The 25954-nt window shown below is 34.0% G+C and overlaps 5 protein-coding genes across 5 annotated transcripts; 2 read left to right on the top strand and 3 right to left on the bottom strand.

The window, feature by feature from the left end:
* Positions 1-3049: 3049 nt before the first annotated feature.
* Positions 3050-9536, bottom strand: LOC112802996 (uncharacterized). Its single transcript, XM_072237896.1, has 2 exons — positions 9254-9536; positions 3050-9145 (listed from the first exon to the last, which is right to left on the bottom strand). The coding sequence occupies exons 1-2, from the start codon at positions 9399-9401 to the stop codon at positions 5061-5063; spliced, it is 4233 nt and encodes a 1410-aa protein (XP_072093997.1). The 5' UTR covers positions 9402-9536; the 3' UTR covers positions 3050-5060.
* LOC112802997 (protein BYPASS1-LIKE) lies at positions 3365-4910 on the top strand. Its single transcript, XM_025846441.3, has one exon. The coding sequence runs from the start codon at positions 3365-3367 to the stop codon at positions 4499-4501; it is 1137 nt and encodes a 378-aa protein (XP_025702226.1). The 3' UTR covers positions 4502-4910.
* A 1364-nt stretch (positions 9537-10900) lies between the features above and the next one.
* Positions 10901-12712, bottom strand: LOC112802994 (F-box protein CPR1). The gene is made up of 2 exons (XM_025846439.3): positions 11392-12712; positions 10901-11139 (listed from the first exon to the last, which is right to left on the bottom strand). The coding sequence occupies exons 1-2, from the start codon at positions 12632-12634 to the stop codon at positions 11084-11086; spliced, it is 1299 nt and encodes a 432-aa protein (XP_025702224.1). The 5' UTR covers positions 12635-12712; the 3' UTR covers positions 10901-11083.
* Positions 12713-14284: 1572 nt separating this feature from the next.
* On the top strand, positions 14285-18096 carry LOC112802993 (uncharacterized). The gene is made up of 3 exons (XM_025846438.3): positions 14285-15773; positions 16406-16569; positions 16678-18096. Exons 1-3 carry the CDS (start codon positions 15167-15169, stop codon positions 17548-17550), a joined length of 1644 nt encoding a protein of 547 aa, XP_025702223.1. The 5' UTR covers positions 14285-15166; the 3' UTR covers positions 17551-18096.
* Positions 18097-19459: 1363 nt separating this feature from the next.
* On the bottom strand, positions 19460-20852 carry LOC112802992 (abscisic stress-ripening protein 2). The gene is made up of 2 exons (XM_025846437.2): positions 20465-20852; positions 19460-19976 (listed from the first exon to the last, which is right to left on the bottom strand). Exons 1-2 carry the CDS (start codon positions 20621-20623, stop codon positions 19794-19796), a joined length of 342 nt encoding a protein of 113 aa, XP_025702222.1. The 5' UTR covers positions 20624-20852; the 3' UTR covers positions 19460-19793.
* Between the last annotated feature and the right edge of the window lie 5102 nt (positions 20853-25954).

Raw genomic sequence — 25954 nt, 5'->3', positions numbered from 1 at the left:
ATTGAAATTATTATAATTAATCAGATAATAATTCTTTCAAGGTTTTTGGGATACTCTTATGGAAATGAAGTCAAACTCAATTCTTACCCTATTAAGTTTTTACTACTGAAAGTTTTTACAAAAACTAATAATTGGATTCAAAATTCATGTTATAGATCATATTTATAAATTTTATGCTAATTTAAATATTGTTTGATAGATTTTTTTATGCACATTTAAATCAACATAATATATAAGTAAATTATTTGATCATTTTTTTAGTAAAATTTTGCACAAATGATAAATATAACTTGTAATTAGAATTCAATAAGTTAAACGTTTACACACATTATTAAAAAGTTTGTCAACGTTTGCATGATCTATGCTTAATGAACTTCAAATATTTTACGTTAATAATATATAGAGGTTATAGGGATAAGATATTTGCATTTTATATTAGTATATAGATTGATTAGACACACTACCCAATTACTGATCTAATAAAGTGTTCTTTAATTATTACTTTATGATACAAATATATATCCAAAATCGTCTCAAACTAGTAGAGTACAATATTCTTTCATCGTCAATATGCATTACATAATAGTTAATAGTTAATAAATAGTAGCCAACTTGCACCATAGAAGAGATTTAAAGGAGGATTCATCCTGTACTTAAGCATATGATATATGAACATGATCAAAGATCAATGATACTAAATTTTAGGGATAATGTTTGGCGGTGATTTATCTGTATTTATTTGGCATTATTTTATAACGTCATATATTATGTATTATTGTCATGCATGCATATTTCAACCAAACTTGGTTTTCCAAGTACATACATATTCAATTCAAAAGAAACTTGGAGGACCCCAACTCGTCCTATATATTCCTTTAAATTCGTTAAAAAACAATGAAATTTTTTTTTGTTGTAATAAATAAACCTCAAATTTCTTCTTAAGTGTAAATATTTAATTAAATTTGGAGAGCATTAAGATTTTGAAGTCTAGAAAAATTGGGATGAGCTTGTTACGTACAAATTGTGTGTGCTTGCCACTTTGCCAGCCATAAGCCAGTGCTGATCATAAGTAACTTTATTATTAGTTATTACCTAGTCAAATAAGTACAATATTTTTTTATTTTATTTTACCATTTTGAAATAACATTATGTAATATCTGTATTTTCAGCAAATGCAAAAAAATTCTTTTTGATAATAATAGTAATAATATATAATATAAAAATCAAAGGACAAAATATTGAAAATATAAAATCGGACAAAGAAGTTTTGCCAACTTTAAGTTGACACAAAGGCTACCATATCCTAATATGTTCTCAAAACACATTTTTAATTATAAACATAAAATAAGAAAAAAAAATGAAAGCTTCACAATAAAACAAGTATATGATAATGACTACTAAATTATTATTCTATTCAGCACTATATCACCAATACATTAATTATCCAGTTGATAAGACCTGAGAATCACATCACACCTATCAATTTCAACAATAATAAAATTGACTCAACAATAACTAATTAAATTACTTGATTATTTGTTATATTAGTCTTTCATTTAGAGCTTAATTTGATATTATTGATTCTAGAAGCAAAGGCCACGTAACATAAGCCTAAGATGATTGAAGAGACCAAGTCTTTTAAGTTTTAATTGGTTTCACTCATCCGAGTACGTAGACTCGGTTCTGGTATACCGTATCCGGCCCCACGTGTCAATGTCACTTGAGCACGTGACCCACTCAGCATCAAGCCCTGTCTGCCCTCCACGTGGCAAGTTTCCCAACTCCTTAACAAACATCCTAATCACTCTGACATAATTGCCCCCAAATAAGGTGGCCAATTATCCTCTCTCTCTTTCTTTCTCCCAAAATCAATGGCTCAAATCCAATATACTTATTCATTGTTATGAGTTTTGACATTGCTACATTCCAAACTACATGATGCTTTCTTTATTTGACCTTCAAAATGAGAGATTCTAATTTAGTAGAAGAAACTAATCCTAAAAATTCAAATGCAACAATAGATGTCGTTACTTAAATGTTTTTTTTTATTAAATTATAAGTGTATTGCATATTTTTACTATATAGATAGATCTGAATTATATATTTATTATTGAATTGTTTTTAAAATTTAAACTAATCATAAAATCATTTTTTCTCTAATAAATTACATAAACAGTTAGAATTTGAAAAGATATAAACTTTTAATTAGTACTTTTTATGACATTAAAATAAGAATAATATTAAATTATTTTTAAAATATTTGAGATATAAATAAGACAAAAAACATTAAGACTATTTTGATATCTACCTTAAATATTAATAATATATAGCAATATATAATGACATAAAAAATATCAACTTTTTTTTCATCTTAATTGCTATCCTCTAAATAAAGATTATTTTTTTATATATAAAATTTTTGGATGTATTATTTATAGTTACAAAGAACCTGTGTGTTTCTAATTAATATGAAGTCGATTTTATTTTTTAAATTCCAAAACATAAATAGAAGATACTGAATTTTGGGAACAGAAAAATTGATGGTCCAATTTGAGGAGAGCTGAATTCAAATTTTGGGAGTTCACAAATCAAAAGATTATATTTGTGATATCTATAAATACACTAAATTTCACACATTATTAAAAAATACTAATATAAATTTAATATCAAAATTAAAAAGCATTAAATAAATGCTCCATCTCCGAGAAGTCACAAAAAAAAAAAAATACTCCATCTCCGAGTGAGTCTAATTTTTTAATATTTTTGCCGTAAAACATTTGGAAGAATCTATGTTCTTGCCACCGTGTCCGAACCGTGTGAGCGAGATCCGTGTGTATCTTTCGAAACCTTAATTTTCACTAATCACTGAGGATCAAAAGCTAAAATCCTGTTAACCAATCATTATAATATAATTTTTAATTTTGTTAGTAATAGTATTCTTTTTGACCTTACACTTTTTCATTTTTCTATTTTTTCCAACAACCATAAGACGCGGTCCAATGATCCTCAATATAAGTATATAAGTCCCTCTCCCTCTCACTAGGGTTCCACAAGCATTTTGAATTTCTCTCTCTCTCTTTTCTCTGATTTTATCTATTTGTGGCAAAATCTCCAACTTTTGGTTGCATTCTCATTCCATTGTCCAATTTCTTCGTGGGTTTCAACCAAATTTTTGTTTCTTTTTCTTTTTCAATTATTGGTGTTCCCAAATTGTAATGGCTAATGGAAAACCTCTGTTTTCAAATTGAAATGACGAACCTTTTCAACATTTTCAATTCAATTTAAGATTTTGGCAATTGAGTCAGAGTCTTACATATAAAAAGAGGTCTTGTTTTTTTTTTTTCTGTTTTGTTTTAAAGAGGGAATGTCTGCAATGATGGATGATCAAGGTTCCTCTGTTATGTTTATCCGTGGAAACCAAGTTCACTCCATGGATGGTTCAAGCTTGGAGCTCGAGTTAGAAACCTTCCAGAGACAAGTCACGTTGCGGTTCCTTGAGCTGGCCGCAGTTGGAAATGATGATTTGCTTTCACTCGCATGGATGAGGAAGCTCCTTGATATCTTCATCTTATGCCAAGACGAATTGAGGATGATTTTCTTCAATCACAGGGCTCAGGTCATGAAGCCCCCAATGGACCGAATTGTTTCTGATTTCTTTGAACGCTGCGTGAAGGCCCTTGATCTCTGCAACGCCGTCCGTGACGGAATTGAACAGATTAAGCAGTGTCAGAGGCTGTTAGAGATTGTTCTATGTGCATTGGATCAAAAGAGGATCATTGGTGAGGGCCAATGCCGCCGTGCCAAGAAGGCTCTCGCTGATTTGGCTAATTGTATGTTTGATGATAAGGAATCTAGTGCTTACATGGCTCTTAGGAATAGATCCTTTGGTAGAAACACTACCATTAAGGATTTGTATCAAATTCACAATCAAAATAGTAACTACCAACACCGATCAGTGGGCCATTTTCGATCGCTCTCATGGAGCGTTTCGAGGAATTGGTCTGCTGCTAAGCAGCTCCAAGCAATTGGGAACAGCTTGTGCCCCCCTAAGAGTAATGATCTTGTGGCCACTAATGGCCTTGCTATGCCGGTTTATACGATGAGCTCGGTCCTGTTGTTTGTAATGTGGGCTCTTGTGGCTGCAATTCCATGCCAGGATCGCAGATTGCAGCTCCACATTTTGATTCCGAGACAGTTTCCTTGGTCTGCGCCGTTGCTGTCGCTCCATGAGAGGATCATGGAGGATTCCAAGAAGAAGGAGAGGAAGAATGCTTGTGGCTTGCTGAGGGAGATTCAACAGATTGAGAAATGTGCTAGGGTGATGAATGAGTTGGTTGACACTTTGCAGTTTCCATTAGCTGAGGAGAAAGGAGAGGAGGTTAGACAAAGAGTGCAAGATCTTTCACATGTTCTTGAGGCCCTCAAGGATGGATTAGACCCGTTGGAACGCCAAGTAAGGGAGGTGTTCCATGTAATTGTGCGCGGCCGAGTAGGGACTTGACTCTCTTTTCTCTTATTAGGCCAACAAGCTATGCTGAATAAAATCATCATTTGGGTTAGTTTGTTGATGTTTAACATAATGTCATAAAATAACCTGATTTTACTGAAAAGTTGTGAAGAAGTAAGAGGTGGATAGAGAAGATTGTATAGGCCATATATTTGAATTGATGATCACAATGACATTGTGGTAAGGGGGAGGTTTATTGTATCTATAAACCATCTAAACTGTATAGAGTTTAAGACATTTTAAAGTTGACCTTCATGGTCTGCCTTGCTTGTTTTTCCTCCCCTGTCTTTTTTGGTTTGTAATGCTGCTGTTGTATAATCTATTTTTCTACAAATATTACAAGGCTTGGTAAATACATAACACCAAAAGAACAAGTTGTAGCATTTCCAAGCATTTTTGTGCAGATAAACAATCTTCCTCATGCTCTTATTTGTACAATTTGCTTGAGTTCAAAATTGGTGTGCAATGTGAACTTCAATTTGATCTGAGTATTAGTTAAAGTAACATAAGATATTTTATCATAGCATAAAAGGAAAAATAAATTTAATTTTTGTTACCTTCTTTTAGTTCTTCTGCGATGCACAAACATAAATACCAAAGACACAAGAAGGGCTGATCCTGCTATGAACAAAGGAACGAATAGTTTCTTTGTTCTTTCTGTTTTGTCATTGTTTCCTCCACTTACATCTTTCTCTTCACATTCTCTTTGCTTCTCTACCTCTATTATGTCACACGCTTCGTGACCTTCATCTGTTGTGTCTTCTTTAACCTGAGAGTTCTCAGGGCCCATGCTTGACCATAATAATTCAGGAGGCTCTTTTCTTTTGATTTCCTTTGCCAGAGGTGGTGTTTCATCTCTTTGTGGTTTATCCATTCCTTTCTTTGAAATCATTTCAATTTTTGTTGGAGGTTTCTGCATTGTTTCTGCAACTTGTTTGAATCCGTTGACCTTCTCAAACTCTGGGGTTATGTCCATTATTATTGGCTTCTTATCTATAGCAGTTTGAATTGGTTTTACCTTCTCTCTTTTGCGAAGTTGTTTGGGATCCTCTTCAGGTTCTCCTCTCTTTTCAAAATTTTGCACTCCCCTTTCTTCATGAACAATTTTTTCTGATAAGTCTTGTTTCCTCAGCAACTCTTCATCTATATCCTTTGTTATTTGATATCCTTTCTTATCAGGGTTGCCGGTGGAAATCTTGGGACATTTGGTTCCCTCCTGATTATCTTCCAAGCCTTGATTTTCTGGGATATGTGCTTGAAAAGATTCAACTCGTTCATCTTCGGAGGGATCCACCGACTCAACTGACTTTCTGTAGGTTGTGTCAGTGTTTTTCTTTAGTAATTCATCAATAGCATTTTCTGGTGTTCTGTTTTCTTCATATGTGGATTGCTGACTTAGTGTTGTGTCTTCTGTGCCATAGTCATGTTGCTTTTTGCCTGTTGATTCTTGCACATACCCTTTTGTTTTTGGTGATTTCCATTCAATAATTTGCTCTTTCAATTTGGGAGGTTCTGCTTCATTCTCAGCAGTTTCTGATTTTCTCTGATGCTCCTTCACTTGTGTTCTTTTTCTTAACTCTGCGGCATATTTAACTTCATCATTTTCTTCAGAAATGGTCTTTTTAATTTCTTCCCTATTCCCAAGCTTCTTATCTTCAAGGTTTTGAACCAAGCTTTTCTCTGTTTTATGTGTTGCTTCCAAATCTTTTTCGGTTTCCGTCCTTCCAGTTGTTGAGCCTGCATTTGATGCATATTGTTCTTTGGCTTCGGGCATCTTTCTCCCTATGATCTCTGCTGCTCCAATTTCTTTGCAAACATCTTGTTGATCTTTGTCATCAAATTTACTTTTGGATTGCTCAATTTCTTGCATTTTCTCCTCATTTTCTTCTCCCTTTTGAAATTCGTCTTTTCTAGTCTCCTGCTCGCTTTTCTTTAGGAGTTCTTCTAGAGGAACTTCTGGCTTCAAAACTTCCCTATGCTTGGATTCTTGCTCCTTCCTTCCGATTGAATTTCGCAAATCATTTGTATGATATTCCTTTTGTGATTTTGGAGATGGTTCATGTTTCTTTTTGCAGTCTTCTTGTAATGTACATTCTTCAACCTCAAATTGTTGAGTTGTTGGAAACCTTGGCTTAGCCATTTGATCTTCTATGGCTGCAGCTGCTTCAGTTCTTTCTTTCTTATAAGTGCACTGATCTGCACTTTCTGCTTCTTTTGCTTTCTTTGACTTTACGATATCTTGGTTCACACTTTGATTTCTTGATTCACAAGCTTCCTTCCTTTGATTTTCTTGAGATAACAGCTCAGTGTCATGTTTCTTTTCACTCCCTTGTTCAGTCTTTTTAACTCCCATATTTAATACTTTTGCATCTCTTTCATCAGTTCCTACAAGAAATGCTTTTGGATTTTTTTCCTTGGCTACTTCTTGAAAAGTCTTGGTTATTCTTTCACTATCTGACTCTTGAGTTGTCTCTTTTTCTGTGGACTCAACATTTGGTCCTTCCCTTCCATTCTTCTGCAGAGGAAATTCTCTTGCTGTTATGCTTGCTTCAAATCTTTCCTTGCTCATCGCATCATGTAGACTTTGTTGATCTTTTTCTTCGGATTGAATCATGGAATCCTTTGTTATATTTTCCCTCAGATCCCCACTGGCTTCAACTTGTGTCTTTTCATGTTTCTCCCCTGTTTCTTTCTCCACAAATTGTTGTATTGTTGCCCCCTTATTGTTGACATCTTTAGGTTCCTCCATCTTTTCCCCACTCTGCTGTTTGATGAACTCTTCTTTTGCTTCCTTTGCTTCTTCAATTGTTGCCATGCTTAGTTCAAGCATTCTCTTATTCATTTCCAGCACACATTGTTGATCTTTTTCCTTAATTTGAATCTCAGGCTCTTTTGTTCCTTTCTTAGTTGTTTCATCTTGTATCTTTTCATGTTTCTCTCCTTTCACCTTCTTCATAGGCGGCTCAAGTTTCGCACCATCTTCGGCATCTTCTGTCTCCCCCACCTTTGCCTCACGCTTCTGCTTGACCAGCTCTTCTTTTACTTCTGCTGCATCTTTTATTTCAGCCATGCTTGCTTCAAAGCCTCCTTTACCCCTCGATTCTTGTAGAATTTGTTCACTTTCCTTAGTTTGAATATCAGGATCATCTATTTCTTGCTGAAATGTATCCCTTGTCAAGTCTCTCCTTAAACCTTCATTTGCTTCAGCTTCAATCTTTCCATTTTTCTCTCCATTCACTTTCTTAACAGACTCTTCAATTTTCGCACCCTCTTCTTTGAAATGTTTAGTTTTCCCTCCCTCCGGAAGCTCTTGTGTTTCGCTTCCATGTAGTCCTCCTTCATGAGTATTCTCTTTCACACTTGGTTGTTCCCTTGACTTCATTTTTGGCACTCTAACTTGTTCATTTCTGTCCCTACTTATGTCTTCCTCAACAACCTTATTTGCTTCAAACTTCATCCTCATAGATCCCTCTTCTTTCAATTTCACTACACCACCATATCCAGGTTTTTCATTCTCTCCTAGGGCCATTGCCTCTGCCACCTTCTTGGGAACCTTTTCCTGCATTGCATCGAATACTCCTTCGACAACAATGTCCGGCAGATATGATCGATCTTTGACCTTTCTTTTATTGTCAGACTCCTCATCTTCCTTTCTTGAGGTCTCATTTAAGGTATTTTCCTCAATACTCCTGTTAGCTTTCTCTGTTCTCTGTTCACATTCATCATCACCATCGACAGTTTCATTCTTAGGCCTTTTCATGTCCTTCTTGATGGTCTCTTCAAAACTTTCAGTTTTGTCCAGTTCTGATGTTCTTGTTTCTTCAAATCTTTCCATACTAATAACTTCCTCAACACCTTCAGTTTCAGACTTAAGTTCTCCAAATTCTTTCTCTAACCTCTCTCCATGCTTGTCCTGAGAAAATCCATTGGCCTTATCAAGCATCTTTTCAACATCAGCTTCTTTCATTTGTTGAACCGCAGACTCTTCAGAAAATTCTTGACTTGAATCTCCTATGCTCTGTGGAATATGATCTCCTACATTTTGCTCAGGCTCCAATGTCTTGATGGCTTCACATTCTGATTTTTTGCTCTTTTCTCTCACACTTTCTTCATCATGGTTTGCATCCACAATGTTCTGTGGGATACTTGCACTTACATTTTGCTCTGAATCTGATTCCTTCATTGCTTCATGTTCTATCTTTTCGGATAACACTTGTTCCTTCTCCATGACACTTTCACTGTCCTCCATTTCTTGAACTTCAGGCTCTCTGAATCCCCTTTCACTTGTCTCCCCAATGCTGTTGAAAATGTGATCAGCTTCACTTTTCTCTAATTCTGATCTCCCTCCATCAGATTCATCTTCCTTGACCTCTTCAATCCTAGCCCCACAAATCCCTTTCAAGGATTTCGGCATTACAATCTTCAATATCGATTCCTCTTCATCAAACTTCGCTTTGATCCGATCCAAAACCACCCCTTCAGGAATTTTGAAGGCCTTATTGAACTGTGTAATCTCAACATCTTTCTTGAGCATTACCCACCCCATCATCGTCATTTCCTGAATTGGCTTCTCTCCACTAATTGATATCTTAGTACCATCTTCACTAATCTTTATGTCAATATTATTCCTCTTATAACCTGTGTTTTAATTGATGCTTCTCAATTCAAATAGAACATTACATACAGAATGAAATAGCAAGAAACTAAATAAACAAACAGAAAGATTATGAAATCTTTTGGACTAACCTTTAAGATGAGCAATGAGGATGAACATGGTGTTTGTTTCTCTAGACTCGAAAACCGGTCCGGTTCGATCCTTGGCTAACTGATACTGAGAGATGGAAGTAATGTCATCTCTGGTTTTAGTGATTTTGAGTCCTAATTCAAGCTCCATATTTGTTGCTGCTATAATATTTTCTTACAAGGGCATGCATAAGATTGAATATATAAACCAGAAATAGAAGAAATGAGGCTTCTATTGTGCAGTTTTAGTAGTAATATATGGGAAAAGTATATATTCTTTTCTTGCACCTACAATGCATCAAGGAAAAGCCTAACATTACATGATTCTAATATGATTAAAGCTGAACCATTTTACTTTTATTTTATTGATTAAAGTGAAAACTAATTTGGTAGCTTCTGTTTTATGTGTATCTTCCAATATAATCATTTAATTCTTAATTAGTATACCACTGGTTTTCTATTCTCAATTACAAATGTATTTGCCTACATGAATGGAATTTGGAAAAAGCAATGATATCTATCATACATCACCATATGTCTCCTATATATATAGTTTCAACTAAAAGACAAAATCATACTATTTTACACAATTAGAATTTTGGCATATTTATAGCATATTCTTATTTATAGTGGTACATGGATGCATATGAAATAGGAACTAGTGTAGTAGTAAAGTTCATGTAACACTACATTGAAACTAAGTTTCATAACTAACTTTCCATTTATAACCAACCAAACAGTCCTCCATTTACGGATAGGTAACATATAGATCAGATCAAATCAAGAACATGCATTATTAGCCTTTATCAATTATATTGCATGTGCCGCCATGTGTATGTAATGCATGTGTGATTGACTTGATTGTTAGATTGAGGCATTGTGATTCATATGATCTTCAATGCACATGAAGAATTGCAGATTTCAGTTATTTTCAATAAGAATTTGTTCGTTATTTAAAAAGATATTTAATTAAGAAGACAAGTGAATTAATCACTCAATCAACTTAAATTAGTTTTTATAGTCTGTATTTACATATTTTATTTGTAATTTTAATTCTGAACTAAGAGACATAAATCTATTTACTTCTTTTGAATTTTAGCCATCATTTCCAAATTTGTTATCATGAATTTGATTAATTTTTAAACATATATATATATGTAATAAATTGTTGAAAAAACAATCATGTTTTATACCAAAAATGAAGAATAATTTAAATTCAATCTATTTCTATAGGGGCAAAAACTTAAATTTAGTTAATTTAGTGTAAGAAAAACTGAATAATTAATTTTCAAAAGTTTTTCAAAATGCCGAGTGAGGTGATTTTTGACTCTGTTTTACTTAGCTCAAAAAAGCATATCTGATATGTAGATTGCTCTGGAAGAATCTTCAGTCAACAAAGGAAAAGAAAGCCTCTTGATTCCTCAACAAACTGGGGTATATTGTAAAATACCAGATGCTTAAATCATAATTTGTTATTTATTGATTTTGTAAGTTTGCATAACATGGCATCTTGTAGATTATTGCCTCATCGATAATCAATCGCTGTCCTCGTCGTTCCGAAATTCAGAGAGAGTGAGAGTATGTGGTTAAACAGCAATACAGCATGATTCTTATTTTAAATCTAATACTCTGTTTAGCAACGATACCAAATTTTAGGGATAACTAGAGGAAACTCTATCTGCTCATTCAAATGTTCCAGTTTTTTACATTCATAGTTGAAAGGGAAATCATACTTTAATGCAAAAGCAAAATAAAACAAAATTCTCTAGTAGCTTCTTCCAGAAGAACTTGCCAACACTTTATTTACAACATAATTAAGTGTCTCTTGTTGAGTCATTCGCTCCTAGTTCTCTTTTCTTGTTTGACATCATTCTTCTGATTCTGACGGCCTATAAAAAAAATAAGCACCGATTAGACATGAAAAAAGAAATAACTTAAAACCCCTCACCACAAGAATAGGCTTCAGGAAGCAAGACAGTGATCAGTTATTCCATAAGCATTGATAAATGCAAACAGCCAAAACCCGCATCTGATTGCAACTTGATTTATAATGCATCTTGCTAGGTATTTTTAATTAATCCCAAAGCAATGAAGACTATGAGGAATAACATAGTGCAATCCTTAGGAGAATAGTTACATACCATTTTTCTTCTTCTTATCCTTATCCTTATCCTTAATCTCACTGGGGACTGGCACGAGACTCTCTGTGTATACAATGTAGCTTGTTCCGGACGATATAGACCTCGGACGAGCTTTAACATGTGCTAGATGATGATCATCAAAAATTCTTTGTTGGAGGAGCTCTCCTCTGACATTATATTTGGCCAACCTTAAGTAGGGATCTATAGACATTAGAACATAATCTTGTGCAACAATGTCACTACTATTGGATAAGCATAGAGGCTCAAATCGTGCACGAGGAATCTGATAGAAAGTCCAAGATGAATGCACTTTGTATTCTTTCATCACCCATATGTTAGTTTTTTTGGGTTCATGAGAATACAAGGCCAGGCACCCTCCTAGTAGGACGAGATGAGGGGCAAAGAGATAACCCATCACTTGTTCAGGCATAGATATGATTGAGAAACTTCTTTCCTTCAAATCAAATATAAGAATACTATAATCTCTAAAAGTCCCCCAATGAATAGCGCCATTCAAGAAGAACCCACAAGATTGCCAGTTGCTAGTATCCAAGGGTTTGGAGAGTGCAAAATCAAGATTAGTCCATGAATTGGTTCTCAAAGACAAGCAATCAAAGTGCTCTTGGCCATTCTTATCCTGAGAAGCTACAACAACTAAGTAGTCATCCTGTAAAGCATCATAACCAAATCCATACAAACACGCAATACCGGAAAACATAAAGTACTGGCGACGACTACGAGAAACAATGTGAGAGTAGGAAACTCTTTTGCTGGATCCAATTAGTGGGTTCCATACGATAAAAAAATGCGGGGCACGGTGTAAGAGAACAAGCCCTCTGCAGGAGCACATAACTGTAAAATCCAAAGGTGTGTTCATCTTGAAAGGGAGAGATACCTCTTTTAGTGCATTGTGGCGGTGAAATACAGCGTCAATGTCAACGGAAAAGGCATTGGAGCGGTCAGTTATGAAGAGGCATACATGGGTGGGTGCGGCAGAGAGGTGAAGATGCGATTTCGCAAAATCGGGATCGGAAATGAGAGTGTTCCAAAGCTTCGAAACGCACTTGAGGCGATCGAGATCTTTGACAGGAACCCTAAGTAGGATTCTGTGAATCAGCTCAAGAGCGAGAATGTCGTGAATGCTCTTGCTCTTGTGATTCTCATTCTGCTGTTGCTTCTTCTTCATGGTCGATTGCTGTTTTGGTTTGTTCCCTGTGTGCTTCAGCTTCATCTTATCATCCATGCTTGGAAATTGAAATGAAATGCGCTGCTTTTCTCAATTGAAATTGCGTTGAAAACAGAGGACCGAGGAAACCCAAGAAGTCTTTTTTTATTTTTTTATTTTTAAAAAAAGTTATTTAACATTTAGATCATATTTAATTTTTTTAAAATATTAAAAGTATTTTTAATTTTATTTGGATAAAAGATAATTTTTTAATTAAGTAACATAAAAGAAATATTAAAAAATAAAACTTGTATGGTTTTTTATTCTTAAAAACTTCTAAATTATATTCATAATTATACAAAAACAACACAGTCTCATTGCAATTACATATAACTAAAAAAAATTACAATTGTGATGGAAATAGGAAAAGAAAAAATTTTAGAATTAAAATAAAACTCATAATTGACTATAAACAATAAAAAAATAATGCTCTAAAATTAATCTAAACAGAAAAAAAATGTACTTGAAAAATATGCTACTAAATAAAATTGAGCCTTGAAAAGTATTTTTGGTTTGATGCTAAACGAGAAAATCTCGAGACAATATATAATAAAAAAATTGGTAAAATAGTAAAATAAAAAATTTATTATTATTAAATTTGTAATTTTTATTATACGTGAATTTTATTATTTTAATGTAAAGATAGTTAAACATTTAGTTCTTTACTTTGTCCATTAAAAAAACTCATAATTAACCATAAAAAATAAAAAAATTAAACTCTAAAATTAAATATGATGGGAGAAAAAAATATACTTGAAAGACGAGCTACTAGTGGAATTTAGGAGTAAAAAAGTGTTTTTAACCTAAACAAGAGTAAATGTGGAGAGAAATTAGGATTAAAAAAAGTATTTTTATAACTATCAAAATTATTTATTTGGTTCCATCTCTTTTGTTAAGTCATTAGAAAATTTTTAAAAATAATTTTTTAAATAAAAATAAATTTTCTCAATTTTTTAAATTATTTCGTCAATGATAATTTTTTATTATTTAATATTTTTTTTATATTTTTTTATCCTACTTAAAAATATATGATTACTGTTAGAGATCATATTTTACAAAAGAATTAAAGAAAAAAAATTGAGAGAATAAGAATTAATCCATTCCCTTCTCAAATACATACAACACAATTATCAATTTATGATTACAAAAATGGTGGGCTCATTGTTAAAGGTATTGTTATCCCGGATGCAGAACCAATGCTAATTTCATTGCAATCTAATCAAGTAAAATTTGACATGAATATAATAGTGTTTCGGATTGCAAGTATCTAATTTTGTTTCCAATAGTAACAGCTACTCCAAAAATACCATTTTGTCCCACTAATTTTCTCTTGACTTCTGCATTGACAGGCTGTTTATGTTACCAAATGGTATGGTCATTTTGACTTTAATTCTTTAACCATGAGGTTTTGATAGCAGCAGAAAAAGACCTTAAAATGTAAATATAAGAAAGCATACGTTCCAGGCAAATTCCATTTCCATTTCCATTTGTTGACTTGGTGGAACGCGTTAAGCGAAGAAAAAGAGATGCAATTATAATGAAAACATAAAGAAGCGAAGCAGCAGAGTAGGTGGGTACAGAACCAAACTAGTGATTATTTGATAAGTATCTGTATATATTTTTTCTTTTTTGGTATTTAAGTATCTGTATATTTCCCCCACTATTCCTATCACTGATTTCACAATAATAGAAATGAGCCTTTTTTTTTTTTTTATCGATTTAACTATATTGACAACGGCCTATTCAAAAACTTTTGTTAAATTGAAGAAAAGAACCATGGTGGGCCTGGGTTCCGTCAGAGGCCCTTGCCTATACCAAAAAAATTATAGTATAAATTTTTTTAATTAATCAATTTGAGTTGATCAAATAGTTAGTTAGGTACACGTTAAAATTAATCACTAAAGTCAATTATTAATATAAAAATACATGTTAAAATATAAATATACATTGAAAATAAATTAAATCGTACATAAATTTTTGGTATTTTATGGATTGTTACATCTTTTTTATTTTTCAAAAAATAAAATGCATATAAAATACTTTGTGAATGAAATTATACCTTATGGCTAATGGGAGACTTCTGTTTTCAAATTGAAATGATGAAACTTTTCAACATTTTCAATTCAATTTAAGATTTTAGCAATTGGGTTAGAGTCTTTTATATAAAAAGAGGTCTTTTTGTTCGTTTTGTTTTAAAGAGGGAATGTCTGCAAGCATGGATCATCAAGGTTCCTCTGTTTATGATCTCCTACGTTTTGATGCAGCTCTAGGAGTTGTTCCTGATCCACCCACTGTTCCTGATGTCGGCATGGCTTAGAAAGTTGTAATCCAGGGTCTTAGTCCAATTTAATTGCCAAAATGCCTTGGTCACATAGTATCACCTAAATCGAAAATGCACTACTACTGTCGTTTTGAGGTGTCTGTGCTAGTGTCGTTTAAGTCTTAACTGAGATTTGAGATCTGTGTCTTCTTCTTCATCAGAGTCGCAGAAATCCTTCCAATGCCACTCTTAGATGCAACTTCTTCACTCCCAAACGAACCCTAACGCAAATGGTGGGACCGAAAAGACACTTCCTTCCACTTATCTTAATCTCCGTTACCGCCTTCATCTTCTACACATTCCACCAGTCTTCACTTCCATCACCTTCCGCCCCCGAACTTAACCCCAATTTCACCCTCCAAAACCCAATTCGGAAAAACCCTAACCCTAACTTCACCTTCATCATCAAAGTCCTCGCCTTTAATCGCCTCGACTCCCTCTCCCGCTGCCTCCGCTCACTCTCCTCCGCCGATTACCTCGGCGACCGCGTCCACCTCCACATCTACATTGACCATTTCGCCAATGGATCATCGGAGATTGATGAGAAGCTTAGAGAATCACACCGGATTTTGGAGTTCGTCGATTCGTTTGATTGGAAATTTGGGGAAAAAGTTATGCTTTACAGGACCCTGAATGCTGGCTTGCAGGCGCAGTGGCTGGAAGCGTGGTGGCCAAGCAACGATGACGAGTTTGCATTCGTTGTGGAGGATGATTTGGAGGTTTCTTCACTCTATTACGAGTTCGTGAAAGGAGTGATCATGAATTTCTATTACAATGCCTCCAATTATAGCCCTTCCATCTATGGTGTTTCGTTGCAAAGAGCAAGGTTTGTCCCAGGTACCATGTTTTTTCTGTTTATTTGTTTTTGTAACGATGAATTCATTTGATTGATTTTGCTCAAAATTGTGCAAACTTATTTTAAATGTTAGTTTTGTGTGTGTGTTTTGGAAAGTAGGTGAAGTTTTATGTATTGAAAGAATATGGTTTAATAATGTAGATTCCATAGAAATGGCAAAGTTCTTCATCTATGCTTTATCTGATTTTCTTATTGTTTATTTGATTTTAGAAGTTGTCTTCTAATACTTTCCAATTCTGATGGTGATGCTTAAAAATTGAGAATGGAAGCTGCGAATCCATGCAATTTCACTAGTTGAGTAGTGGGATACTTCCGGCAGTAGGATTCCGGGCCGGTGACAATCATGCTGAGTATAAGAATTTGATCTATGAGACACGGGTGTTTTGAGTTTTGATGGAATGGAGTTGAACCTTTTTCTTTGTGTGTGATGATTATTTGAAAAATGAAAATGGATGTTACAAAGTTGATAACGGTGGAAGAATTTTGTCAGTTTGTTGGACAACTTGGTGTAACTTTCTTCTTTTATCTGCTGCCTAAGTAATTATTCTCTGCTGCTTCATTATTTGTGTATGTTAATATGGGTACTGATGGCATAATTGGTTCGGGGCTGCAGGTAAACATGGAAACAAATTACAGTTAGATGACCAGACACAACTATTTTTATACCAACTGGTTGGCACATGGGGTCAAATTCTCTTTCCAAAGCCTTGGAAAGAGTTCAGGTTGTGGTACGATGGAAACAAGGCAAAGGGAATTAGGCCCTTTCTTGAGGGAATGGTAATATTTCCTTTTTACTGTAAGAAAAAAATTTGTGTTCTTCACTCTTATCCAGTTCTCAGATTTGTTGATTTTAGCATATAATTTTTGTTGCAAAATTGTGGGTAGGTGACTACAGGATGGTATAAGAAGATGGAGGAGAAAATTTGGATACCTTGGTTCATTAAATTTATTCAATCCCACGGTTACTTTAATATCTACCAGAACTTTCTGCATGAGAGAGCATTGAGTGTTTCCCACAGAGATGCAGGAGTAAACTATGGAAAAAGTGCTGGACCTGATTCTCAATTAATTGAGGAAAGATCTCTTGACTTCAATCTTTTGGAAATGCAGCCTCTGAGCAGTTTAAAATGGTACGATTTTTGTTTCAAAGAAGTACTTCCCAGCAAGGTGGTGACAAACATGGAAGAACTTGGATCTATGCTTCACTCTCTACCGAAACAAGATAGTATCGTCGTAGTTAATCTTGTTGGGGTATCAGATGCAGTAGCTAGAAACTTATTATGTCACTTTGAGAGGCTAGATATCAGGAATTATATATTTATGGGCCCTCCATCTGACTTCTTGTTTGATCTTGCAAGTAGGGGGCATCCTGTAGTTGATATGGACCAATTTCTAAGTAGTGTTGGAGTGTATAAATCGACTTCCAAAGGTCCCAATTCTGTTGCCATCAAGAGTATTTTGGCAAAGACTTATGTAATTAGAAAGTGTATCCAAAATAGGTATAACACATGGGTGATCAATGGAAACATGCTTCTCAATTCTAACCTCTTGTTCGAATCCAGTGATCTCAACAAGGACTTCTTTGTTGCAAACAACTTGGATTTCTTCTATGCTAAAAGCTCATCTTCGAGTGAGAAAGTTTGGAGTAATGACTTCGTGTCGAAGGTTGTAGCTATGGCAGACTCATTGGCAAGAAAAGATGATGGTATAAGGTTTGCATATGTGGTAAAAAAAATTATTGGAAGAGAGTGGTGCTAGGATTGGAAGAGTTGATGAGACTACCTTTGGAATGAAGATTTGTTCTGATGAAGTTGGGAAATCTTCTTTTGAGGATAAAAAGTTGGTACATTGGTCAACTGTGATGGAACTAGAATCCGTTAAAAAATGTCTTGAAGAGTTGAATTTATGGAGTATAGACAGTGATTTATCCTGCACAGCAGTGGTATGTCACAAGTCATAGCATTTTGTGGCAGATAGAAGTAGATTTACATTTACATTTTATCTCTTTCTATACTTTTTAATGCCAGTTTGGCTTACACATTCTTTTGCTCATTTTATATTATCACTTGTAACAAAATTAAGCTGTGAATGAGTTTAGATGTGCTGGAATTAATTTCCTGAGCTGCATTTTGTATACAAGGTTTACCTTTCATCACAGTCATTCATGTTTCCTAGTTTCCTATGCTAATTTAGGATTTGGAGGATTCATGTGTGTTGTGTGGCTGTAAAACAAAGACTACCATGTAACTAAGCTCTGTATTTAAACAGGGATGAATGTAATGAACTTGCCAATATGATGAACAATATTTGGTTTGCATTACCTAACAGAATTAGAGGTAAATATATGATTACGTTTATTCAAAATTAATTGTGTCCTCTAGAATTGATTTTGAGAAAAGTAAAAGCTTGTTAAATTTTTTTAATAAAAAATTATAATCAATTTTAACTAAACTAATTACACAGAATTAATTCTACCTTTATGCAATTCTACAAATCCAAAACTATTAAATTAGTCACTTTAGTCCCTAATAAATTTTTATTCATTAAAAATTTTTGAAAATTACTTTCATTCAACATATTAATCTCTTTGTCGTTTTCAATTAAATTTTTAATATGAACAAATAAATTTTAAACAAATTTTATAATAAGAAAATTACATCCCAAAAAAATTACTATAAAATAAATTAGTTATTTTTCGTAATAATAAAAGATCAATCCATCCCACAAAGATAATTTTTAAAGATTTAAGAATAACAATATAAAATCAAATGGGGTTAGTTTAGTGGTTAGCTCACTAACTCTTTAAAGCAAATATGAGCAGATTAGTTTTTAACTTGTCGAATTGGAAAATACGGTGAAAAATCAAAGAATAAGAATAAAAATATATTAAAATTAAAGTTATTTGAAAATCATTATGAATATTTATTCTATCATCTTTCTTTCATTCATACACAACACAGTTACATCATAATACACTTATTTTTACATTAACATGAAAAGTTATAGTAGTAGTTAAATTTCACTCTCATTACTTAAATGAGTAGAAAATTGACTAAAAAACATTATCTTATTGTTTTTCCTTAACAATGTTTCTTTGGATCACACTTCCTTGGGTCCATGATCTCATTCTCAAGTCTCAACTGCATAGAATAAATAACAAAATTGGCTAAAATAAAAAATTAATTTAAATTGCTCTAATAATTAACTGACTTATTTTATTTAAATAAATGTTAAAAATTTAAATTCGACTTTATATATTTAGTAATTTATTTATCAATAATAAATTCTTAAATAAATTTTAGATCCGTAACAAATTAATTATCAATCCTTAATCCGTTCAGTTAGGAAACAGGGTGAAAAAAATTTGGCTAGAGGAAGTGCAAGCAAAAATGAAGAATAATTTAAATTCAGTCTATTTCTACAGGGGCAAAAACTTAAATTTAGTTAATTTAGTCTTAGTGTAAGAAAAACTGAATAATTAATTTTCAAATTTTTGATAGTGAATATTTTGATTATATGCGCTGGTGGTGTTAAAAGTTTTTTCAACCCATCTTAATATCGAAAGGTTAATAATTAATCAGGAGTCTTCAATTCTTCATTACATAATTGCCTTATAGAAAATGATCAAAAAAGATAAATTGTTAATCTAATCAAAAGACTCAAACTATACTTTACAATATTATTATTTTATGAATATATTCAACATAGCACACATTATTACATTAAATTATTACATATACAAATATATATCAAGCAATTAATTAACACCAAAGAATTAAACACACTCCAAACTCGATGATTGAGAACCCCTAGCCGATAGTGCATAGTGAATAATTGGAAGATTTATAGAAATACACATAAATATACCAAAAGCTTATCAATATATAAGAAACTAAAATAGAAGGCTAGGGTGTGGTGATGACAATAATGCTTAGGATTTGGTTATTGTTGTAATTATCATATAACTCTTTTATTAACGATAAAAATATTCTTAAAACATTTTAAAACAAATGGTGGTGCTTCTTTCCATGAGCTTCTTCGTCTTCCTTCTTTGCTTCTTTTTTCTCATGGTGTTCATGAAAAGCATAACCACCAGCTCCCACGGCAGCGACCGCGGCAACCTCCTCTTCTATCTTATGCTTGTGAGCATGCTCCGGATCTTTCTCAGCCTTATGCTTCTCATGCTGTCACAAAATCAACAGTTGCATAAAAAAAATTAATTAATCTATATACTATTCCACTATATTATTAACAATAGAGATGTGTGGGGATGTTACTAAAAAAAGGAACCAAAGTTAAGAAAAAAAAATATTGGTGCCCATGATTGAGGATCAGATCTTGTGTAATATATATATACACACCTCATTATTTTTTTTTTCTTTATATTATGCAATTAACTAATAAGATAATTAATCATTCAATTAGTTGAACAATACATATAATAAGTAAACTTACTAGTTAAATATTAATGTTTGCTCTCCAAGAATTAAACTGAACAGATTAAAGAAGAATAGACAAAAATGATCTGAAGTACAAATTAAAAGAATAATTCAAATTAGGACATGTATATAGAATATTAATTTATATCTAGATGATATTTAATGATATATATAATATATAGGAGTATAATTAATTAATATTGATGATGAAATTAAGAGAAATAAATAGTTACCAAGGCATAGGCACCAGCAGCAGCAGCACCAAGCTCGCCAAGGTGCTCATGGTGCTTGTGTTGTTTCTCCTCCTTCTTATAGTCAACTACCTCTTCAAAAGTGTTATCCTCATCCTTCTTGTGGTGGAAGAGGTGGTGGTGGTGCTTCTCCTCAGACATGATCTAAAAGCTTAATATGAATTAAAGAAGTGATGAGTTTATGGAGTGATGTGAGAATTGTGAAGGGAATAGATACCTATTTATAATATATGATATATTATTATTGGCTGGTTAACATAACCAACGTGTTAACGGTTGTTTGGTTTGGTTGCTTTGCAGCTTTCTTGGTAGGCCATACATTTTTTCATAGTAAAATTTTGGGTCCAAAAGATATCATCTTTTAATCTCTAATGATTTCTTCAAATTCATTGAATGTTATAACTCTAAAGTCTAATAATAAACCAGCCTAAACCAATAGTATTTGCACAAATCAAAATGTAATAATCTCTTGTTCATCAATTTAGTCAATGGCTACTCATATAATTAAAAAAAAAATCTCCCAATAAGACTGGCTAGATATAACCTATGATTTATGGGATAAAATAATGGAGTTAGCAGCAATATAGAGTGAGAAGCGCGGTTAATCATGATTTGTGTCCATTTAGCATAAAGTTAGTAAAATTTTAAAAGAGTAAACCTTGATTTTTATTTAATTGTTGTATGTGTTATTATTAGTTATACATTTTTTTTAGGGAAAATTTAAGAATCATCACTTTTATTAAAATCTGCACTTAAATATTGACAATCTTTTATTATGGAAAGATTATATTATTTAATTTATAACTCATTAGCAAGTTTTGATTATATCTACTTAATATATTAAAATTGGATTTTTTCCCAGCTTATAATGGTGAGGTGTCACTTTTTCGTTAATTCATTTTTTCTCCAAAATAATTGCACTATTTGCTCTTCAATTCTAAATTTATTTTAGAAAAATATCTTTAATTAATATAATTATATTATAATTAATATTTAATGAATGATACATAATTATACTAATTTAAGAAACTGTCTTTATTATAATTATATCAAATCAATATGATATTTTTTTACTTTTTTCTCAAAGATAAATGTTATTTTATTAATATAAAATAAAAGTGTTTCCATAAGGAAGTACAAAAAAATTGGGTATTCCCATTTATCACCAACTGTGACTGAAAGACTAAGAGGTTAAAGAAGAGTAAAATAAGAGTAAAGAAAATTAGCAGCATCTATCAGGTATGGCTCACGAGTTCACGCACTAAATTGTTGGCTTCTTTCACTATCTCTGATGCCGGGCTTATTACCTTCTCAAAAACACACCGATTCCTCGCTTTCCAAGTGCTCCAACACAGCGCCGCTATGAGGAGGGTCTTTTGTCTACCGTCTAATTGAGCCGCTGCCCAGGATAAGACTCGTTGCCACCAATTGAAAAATGTCTCTTCTTCTCTCATCCATAGGTTAGGGGTTATTAAGCTTAGTCTCCATATTATTGAAGATATGGGCCATTGGAACAAAGTATGAGAAATTGATTCAGTCTTCAACATGCATCTTGGACAAGTGGCAGGAGTGGATGCAAACCGGCTGTGAACTTGTTGCAACACTGGAAGCTTTTCATGAAGACTTTTTCATAGAAAAATCATAATTTTATGTGGTAATTTCAACTCCCAAATGCTATTCCAGACTCTATTGTGTATGTTCTGGGGCCTCAATGAAGTAGGAGAATGAAAGAATCCATAAGCAATTTTGTATCCTGACCCAACTTCATATATACCAGATTTTGTCCAACACCAATTAACTTCATCCTCCTCCTCTGTTGGTTTGATTGAAAAAATTTTATTGCATATATCAACTGAAAAAATCGACTCAATCAGATTTCTATTCCAACTTCTATCAGGATTTAGTAACGCACTAACGTAATACACTTGCAGATCTGGCGGGATTGTGAGTCCATTTTGAGGGACATTAAAGGGCACTGGTGGTGGGAGCCAGGGGTCATGGAAGATGCGAACATTAGTGTCAGAGCCTATTTTCCATAACAAGCCTTTCTCAATCACCTTGCGCCCTTCAAGAACACTTCTCCAGCCCCACGACGGTACGCTTCCTATCTCTGCATGTAGGAAATCTGTATATCTAAAATATTTAGCTTTGAGCATTCTTGATAGAGTAGAATTAGGATATTTCATTAGATGCCAACATTGTTTTCCCAATAAAGCCAAATTTTGCGCCCTTAGGTCCTTGATCCCCAGCCCTCCATCTTTCTTCGGTCTCGTCATTGTGTCCCATTTAATCCAAACCATTCTTCATTCTGCACCTTTTTGACCCCACCAAAATTGCGAGAGCATGCTATGAATCTCAGTCAACAGCGTGTCCGGGAGCTTGAAACAAGAGAGTGTATAAATAGAAATTGCCTCCCTTACCGCTCTCAATAGCGTGTGCCTACCACCTGATGACAATAGACTTCTTTTCCAACCCATAATCCTCTTCTGAACTTTATCCTTGATAGCTCCAAAGGTTGCTTTCTTTGATTTTTGAACTATAGAGGGCAGTCCCAGGTATTTGTCTTGTGCTCCGATATGTTCAATATTTAGTGTCTGAGCAACTGCTAGTCTTGTGTTCTGAGGTGTGTTGTGACTGAAAAAGATAGCTGACTTATTCAAATTGACTTTTTGTCCACTGAAACCCTCATATATCTCTAGCAATTCTAGAATACTTTGGCTTGTATGAGGTGCGCTCTTGCAAAAAAGGATTGAATCATCAGCAAACAAAAGGTGATTAACTGTTTGGCATCTCCGATTAACTTGAACTCCTTGAATTAATCTGTTTTGCTCTGCCTTGTGTAGCAAAAAGGAAAGCCCTTCTGCGCAAAAAAGAAAGAGATATGGATACAGGGGGTCACCCTATCGGATGCCCCTATTTAGCCTAAAATAGCCAAAAGGTTGACCTTCCACAACGACAGAGTAAGAAACAGTCGTTACCAATTCCTTAGTCCAGTTAATCCATTTAGCATTAAAGCCCAGCTTATCCATAATATACCATAAAAAATGTCATTCGACCCTATCATAAGCCTTGCTCATGTCTAGTTTAATAGCCATCTCATGTTCTGCCCCACTTCTCTTATTTTTCAAATAGTGCATACATTCGTGGGAAATTAGGATATTATTTGAAATGAGTCTACCTTTGAGAAACGCACTCTGATTTGGGCTTATAATTTTATTCACAATACCTTGTAATCGATGCACCATAACTTTAGAAATAATTTTATACATAACTGAAGACAAGCTGATCGGTCGTACCTGAGTCATGTCATTGGCATCTAGCACCTTTGGAATCAAACAAATTTGAGTATGATTGAAACTTTTTAGAATTCTGCCACTGTGAAAGAAACTTCTTACTGCCTTAAAAACGTCACCTCCAACTATATCCCAGAAAAAGTGAAAAAACTTAGTTGTAAACCCGTCATCACCAGGAGCACTCTGAGCGTGAACACTAAATGTAGCTCTTTTGACCTCGTCCATAGTTACTGGCCTTTGGAGCCTACGGTTCATGGAAGCTGTAACCTTTGGCTCCAAATCCTCTAAGTATGGATTCGGATCAGCCGAACAAGAAGATGTAAAAATATCGCAAAAGTAGTCTTCAGCTACCTTTACAATATCCTCCGGTTTTGATGCAATCTCATTGTCCCTCCCCACTAATCTCCAAATTCTGTTCCTTCGCATCCTTGATTGAAATTTCTGGTGGAAAAATCTAGTGTTCTGATCTCCTTCTTTTAGCCACTTGACTCTAGATTTTTCTCGCCAATAGCTCTCTTCTTTCAAATATGACAGCTCCAACTTCTTCTTAAAACTGGTAATCTCCTCTCCCCCATTGATTCCAGCCACCCGAAACTCCTCTAGTTTAGCTTGAAGGTCCTCAATTTTTTTCTGGGAGTTTGCTTTGTGAGTTTTCTGCCATTGAAATAGTCTATGCCTACAAACTTTCAACTTTTGGGCCAAGGAGAACATAACTGAGCCTACAACTTCCATTCTCCACACTTCACTGACAATTCTCTTAACATCCTCTTCTCCACACCAACGTTCCTGGTATTTAAACCGCCTTTTACTATGCTAGGATTGAGGTTCGGTTTCCATCAAAAGTGGAGCATGATCCGAGCCTGACTCTGTGAGCCTGTGCACTACTGCATTCGAAAACTTCAACTTCCATTCCATCCCAACTAAATAGCGGTCAAGCCTCTCCTTCACCAAATCCTCTCCTTGTCTTCGATTTGTCCACGTGAAAGGGCGCCTCACCATTCTAATATCCACTAATTCGTTACTGTCAATAAAATTAGTGAATGTTGCAATGGTGGTTGCTGATTTTTGGCCCCCACCTCTTTTTCCGCTTGGCTTGTTATAGCATTAAAATCGCCTGCTATTACCACTTTTCCTTCCAAGTGTTGGCTCATTGTTGTAAGCTCCTCAAACTGTAAGGATCGAATTTGTTCCAAACAACTCAAATGGACACCAATGAACGCCCATACCTCACTGCTTCCGACTTCTTTAATTTTGGCTGCCACAAAGAATTCTCCACTGCTAATAATTTGAACACTGATGTTGTCCTTCCAAGCTAGTACAAGTCCTCCTGTCACTCCTGCCGGGTTAACAATATGCCAGTTTTCGTAGCCGCATACTCGAAGTTTTACTTCCACCTGTTGAGATTGGTTCTTTGTTTCACTTATAAACACAATCTCGGGGGAGTGGGATTTACAGATCCCTTTTAAGGTGTGAATTGTCAGGGGTCTCCCCAAACCCCGATAATTCCAAACTATAGTTTTCATGGCGCCTTGGGAGCCATTTGTAGGTTGGCACCCTCCACCATCTCTTCAACTGCATTTTCATCCTCTATTCTTGCTTTCTTTGTAGATCCTTCAGCTATACCACTCATCAACCTTTTTTTGGGTTCACTTTTAGTATCTGACTCTGCAGCACCTTGTCTTACTAACCTTTTCCACTTCCTACCTTTCTCTGTGGTGAGACACTGCCCAATAGCGAATTGCATAAGCTGCCCTTCATCCTCCTTGGTATTGGACTGACCAGCTATGATAACCTCCATGCATTCTGTTCTAGAATTGGCTGATTGAGGTGACTCAGGTGCTGCCCTATTACCAGTGTCTTGTGGTTTTAAACTTTGTTTTCCTTCTTGCATTGACATCCCAGCAAATTCTTCCAATAAGCAGTTTAAGACCGATTTTTTCTTACATTGAGTGGCCTTATTCTGGTTTTGGGTTGAATTGTTGAATGTTCTCTCTCCTTTAGAGTAGAGCTAATGGCATGAGTTATTCTAATCATAATAAAATTCTTTTCAATGCACGGGTTATTCGATTATTTTGTACTTATAACTTATAAGTCTTCTTAATAATAATAATAATAATAATAATAATAATAATAATAATCTACTTAATCTATTAAAGTTAAATTTTTTTCTAACTAATAA

Source organism: Arachis hypogaea, chromosome 5 (genome assembly GCF_003086295.3).
Source record: "Arachis hypogaea cultivar Tifrunner chromosome 5, arahy.Tifrunner.gnm2.J5K5, whole genome shotgun sequence".
NCBI classification, from domain to species: domain Eukaryota; kingdom Viridiplantae; phylum Streptophyta; class Magnoliopsida; order Fabales; family Fabaceae; genus Arachis; species Arachis hypogaea.
Note: the sequence above shows the minus strand (reverse complement) of the source record. Positions and strands in the feature narration are given on the sequence as shown.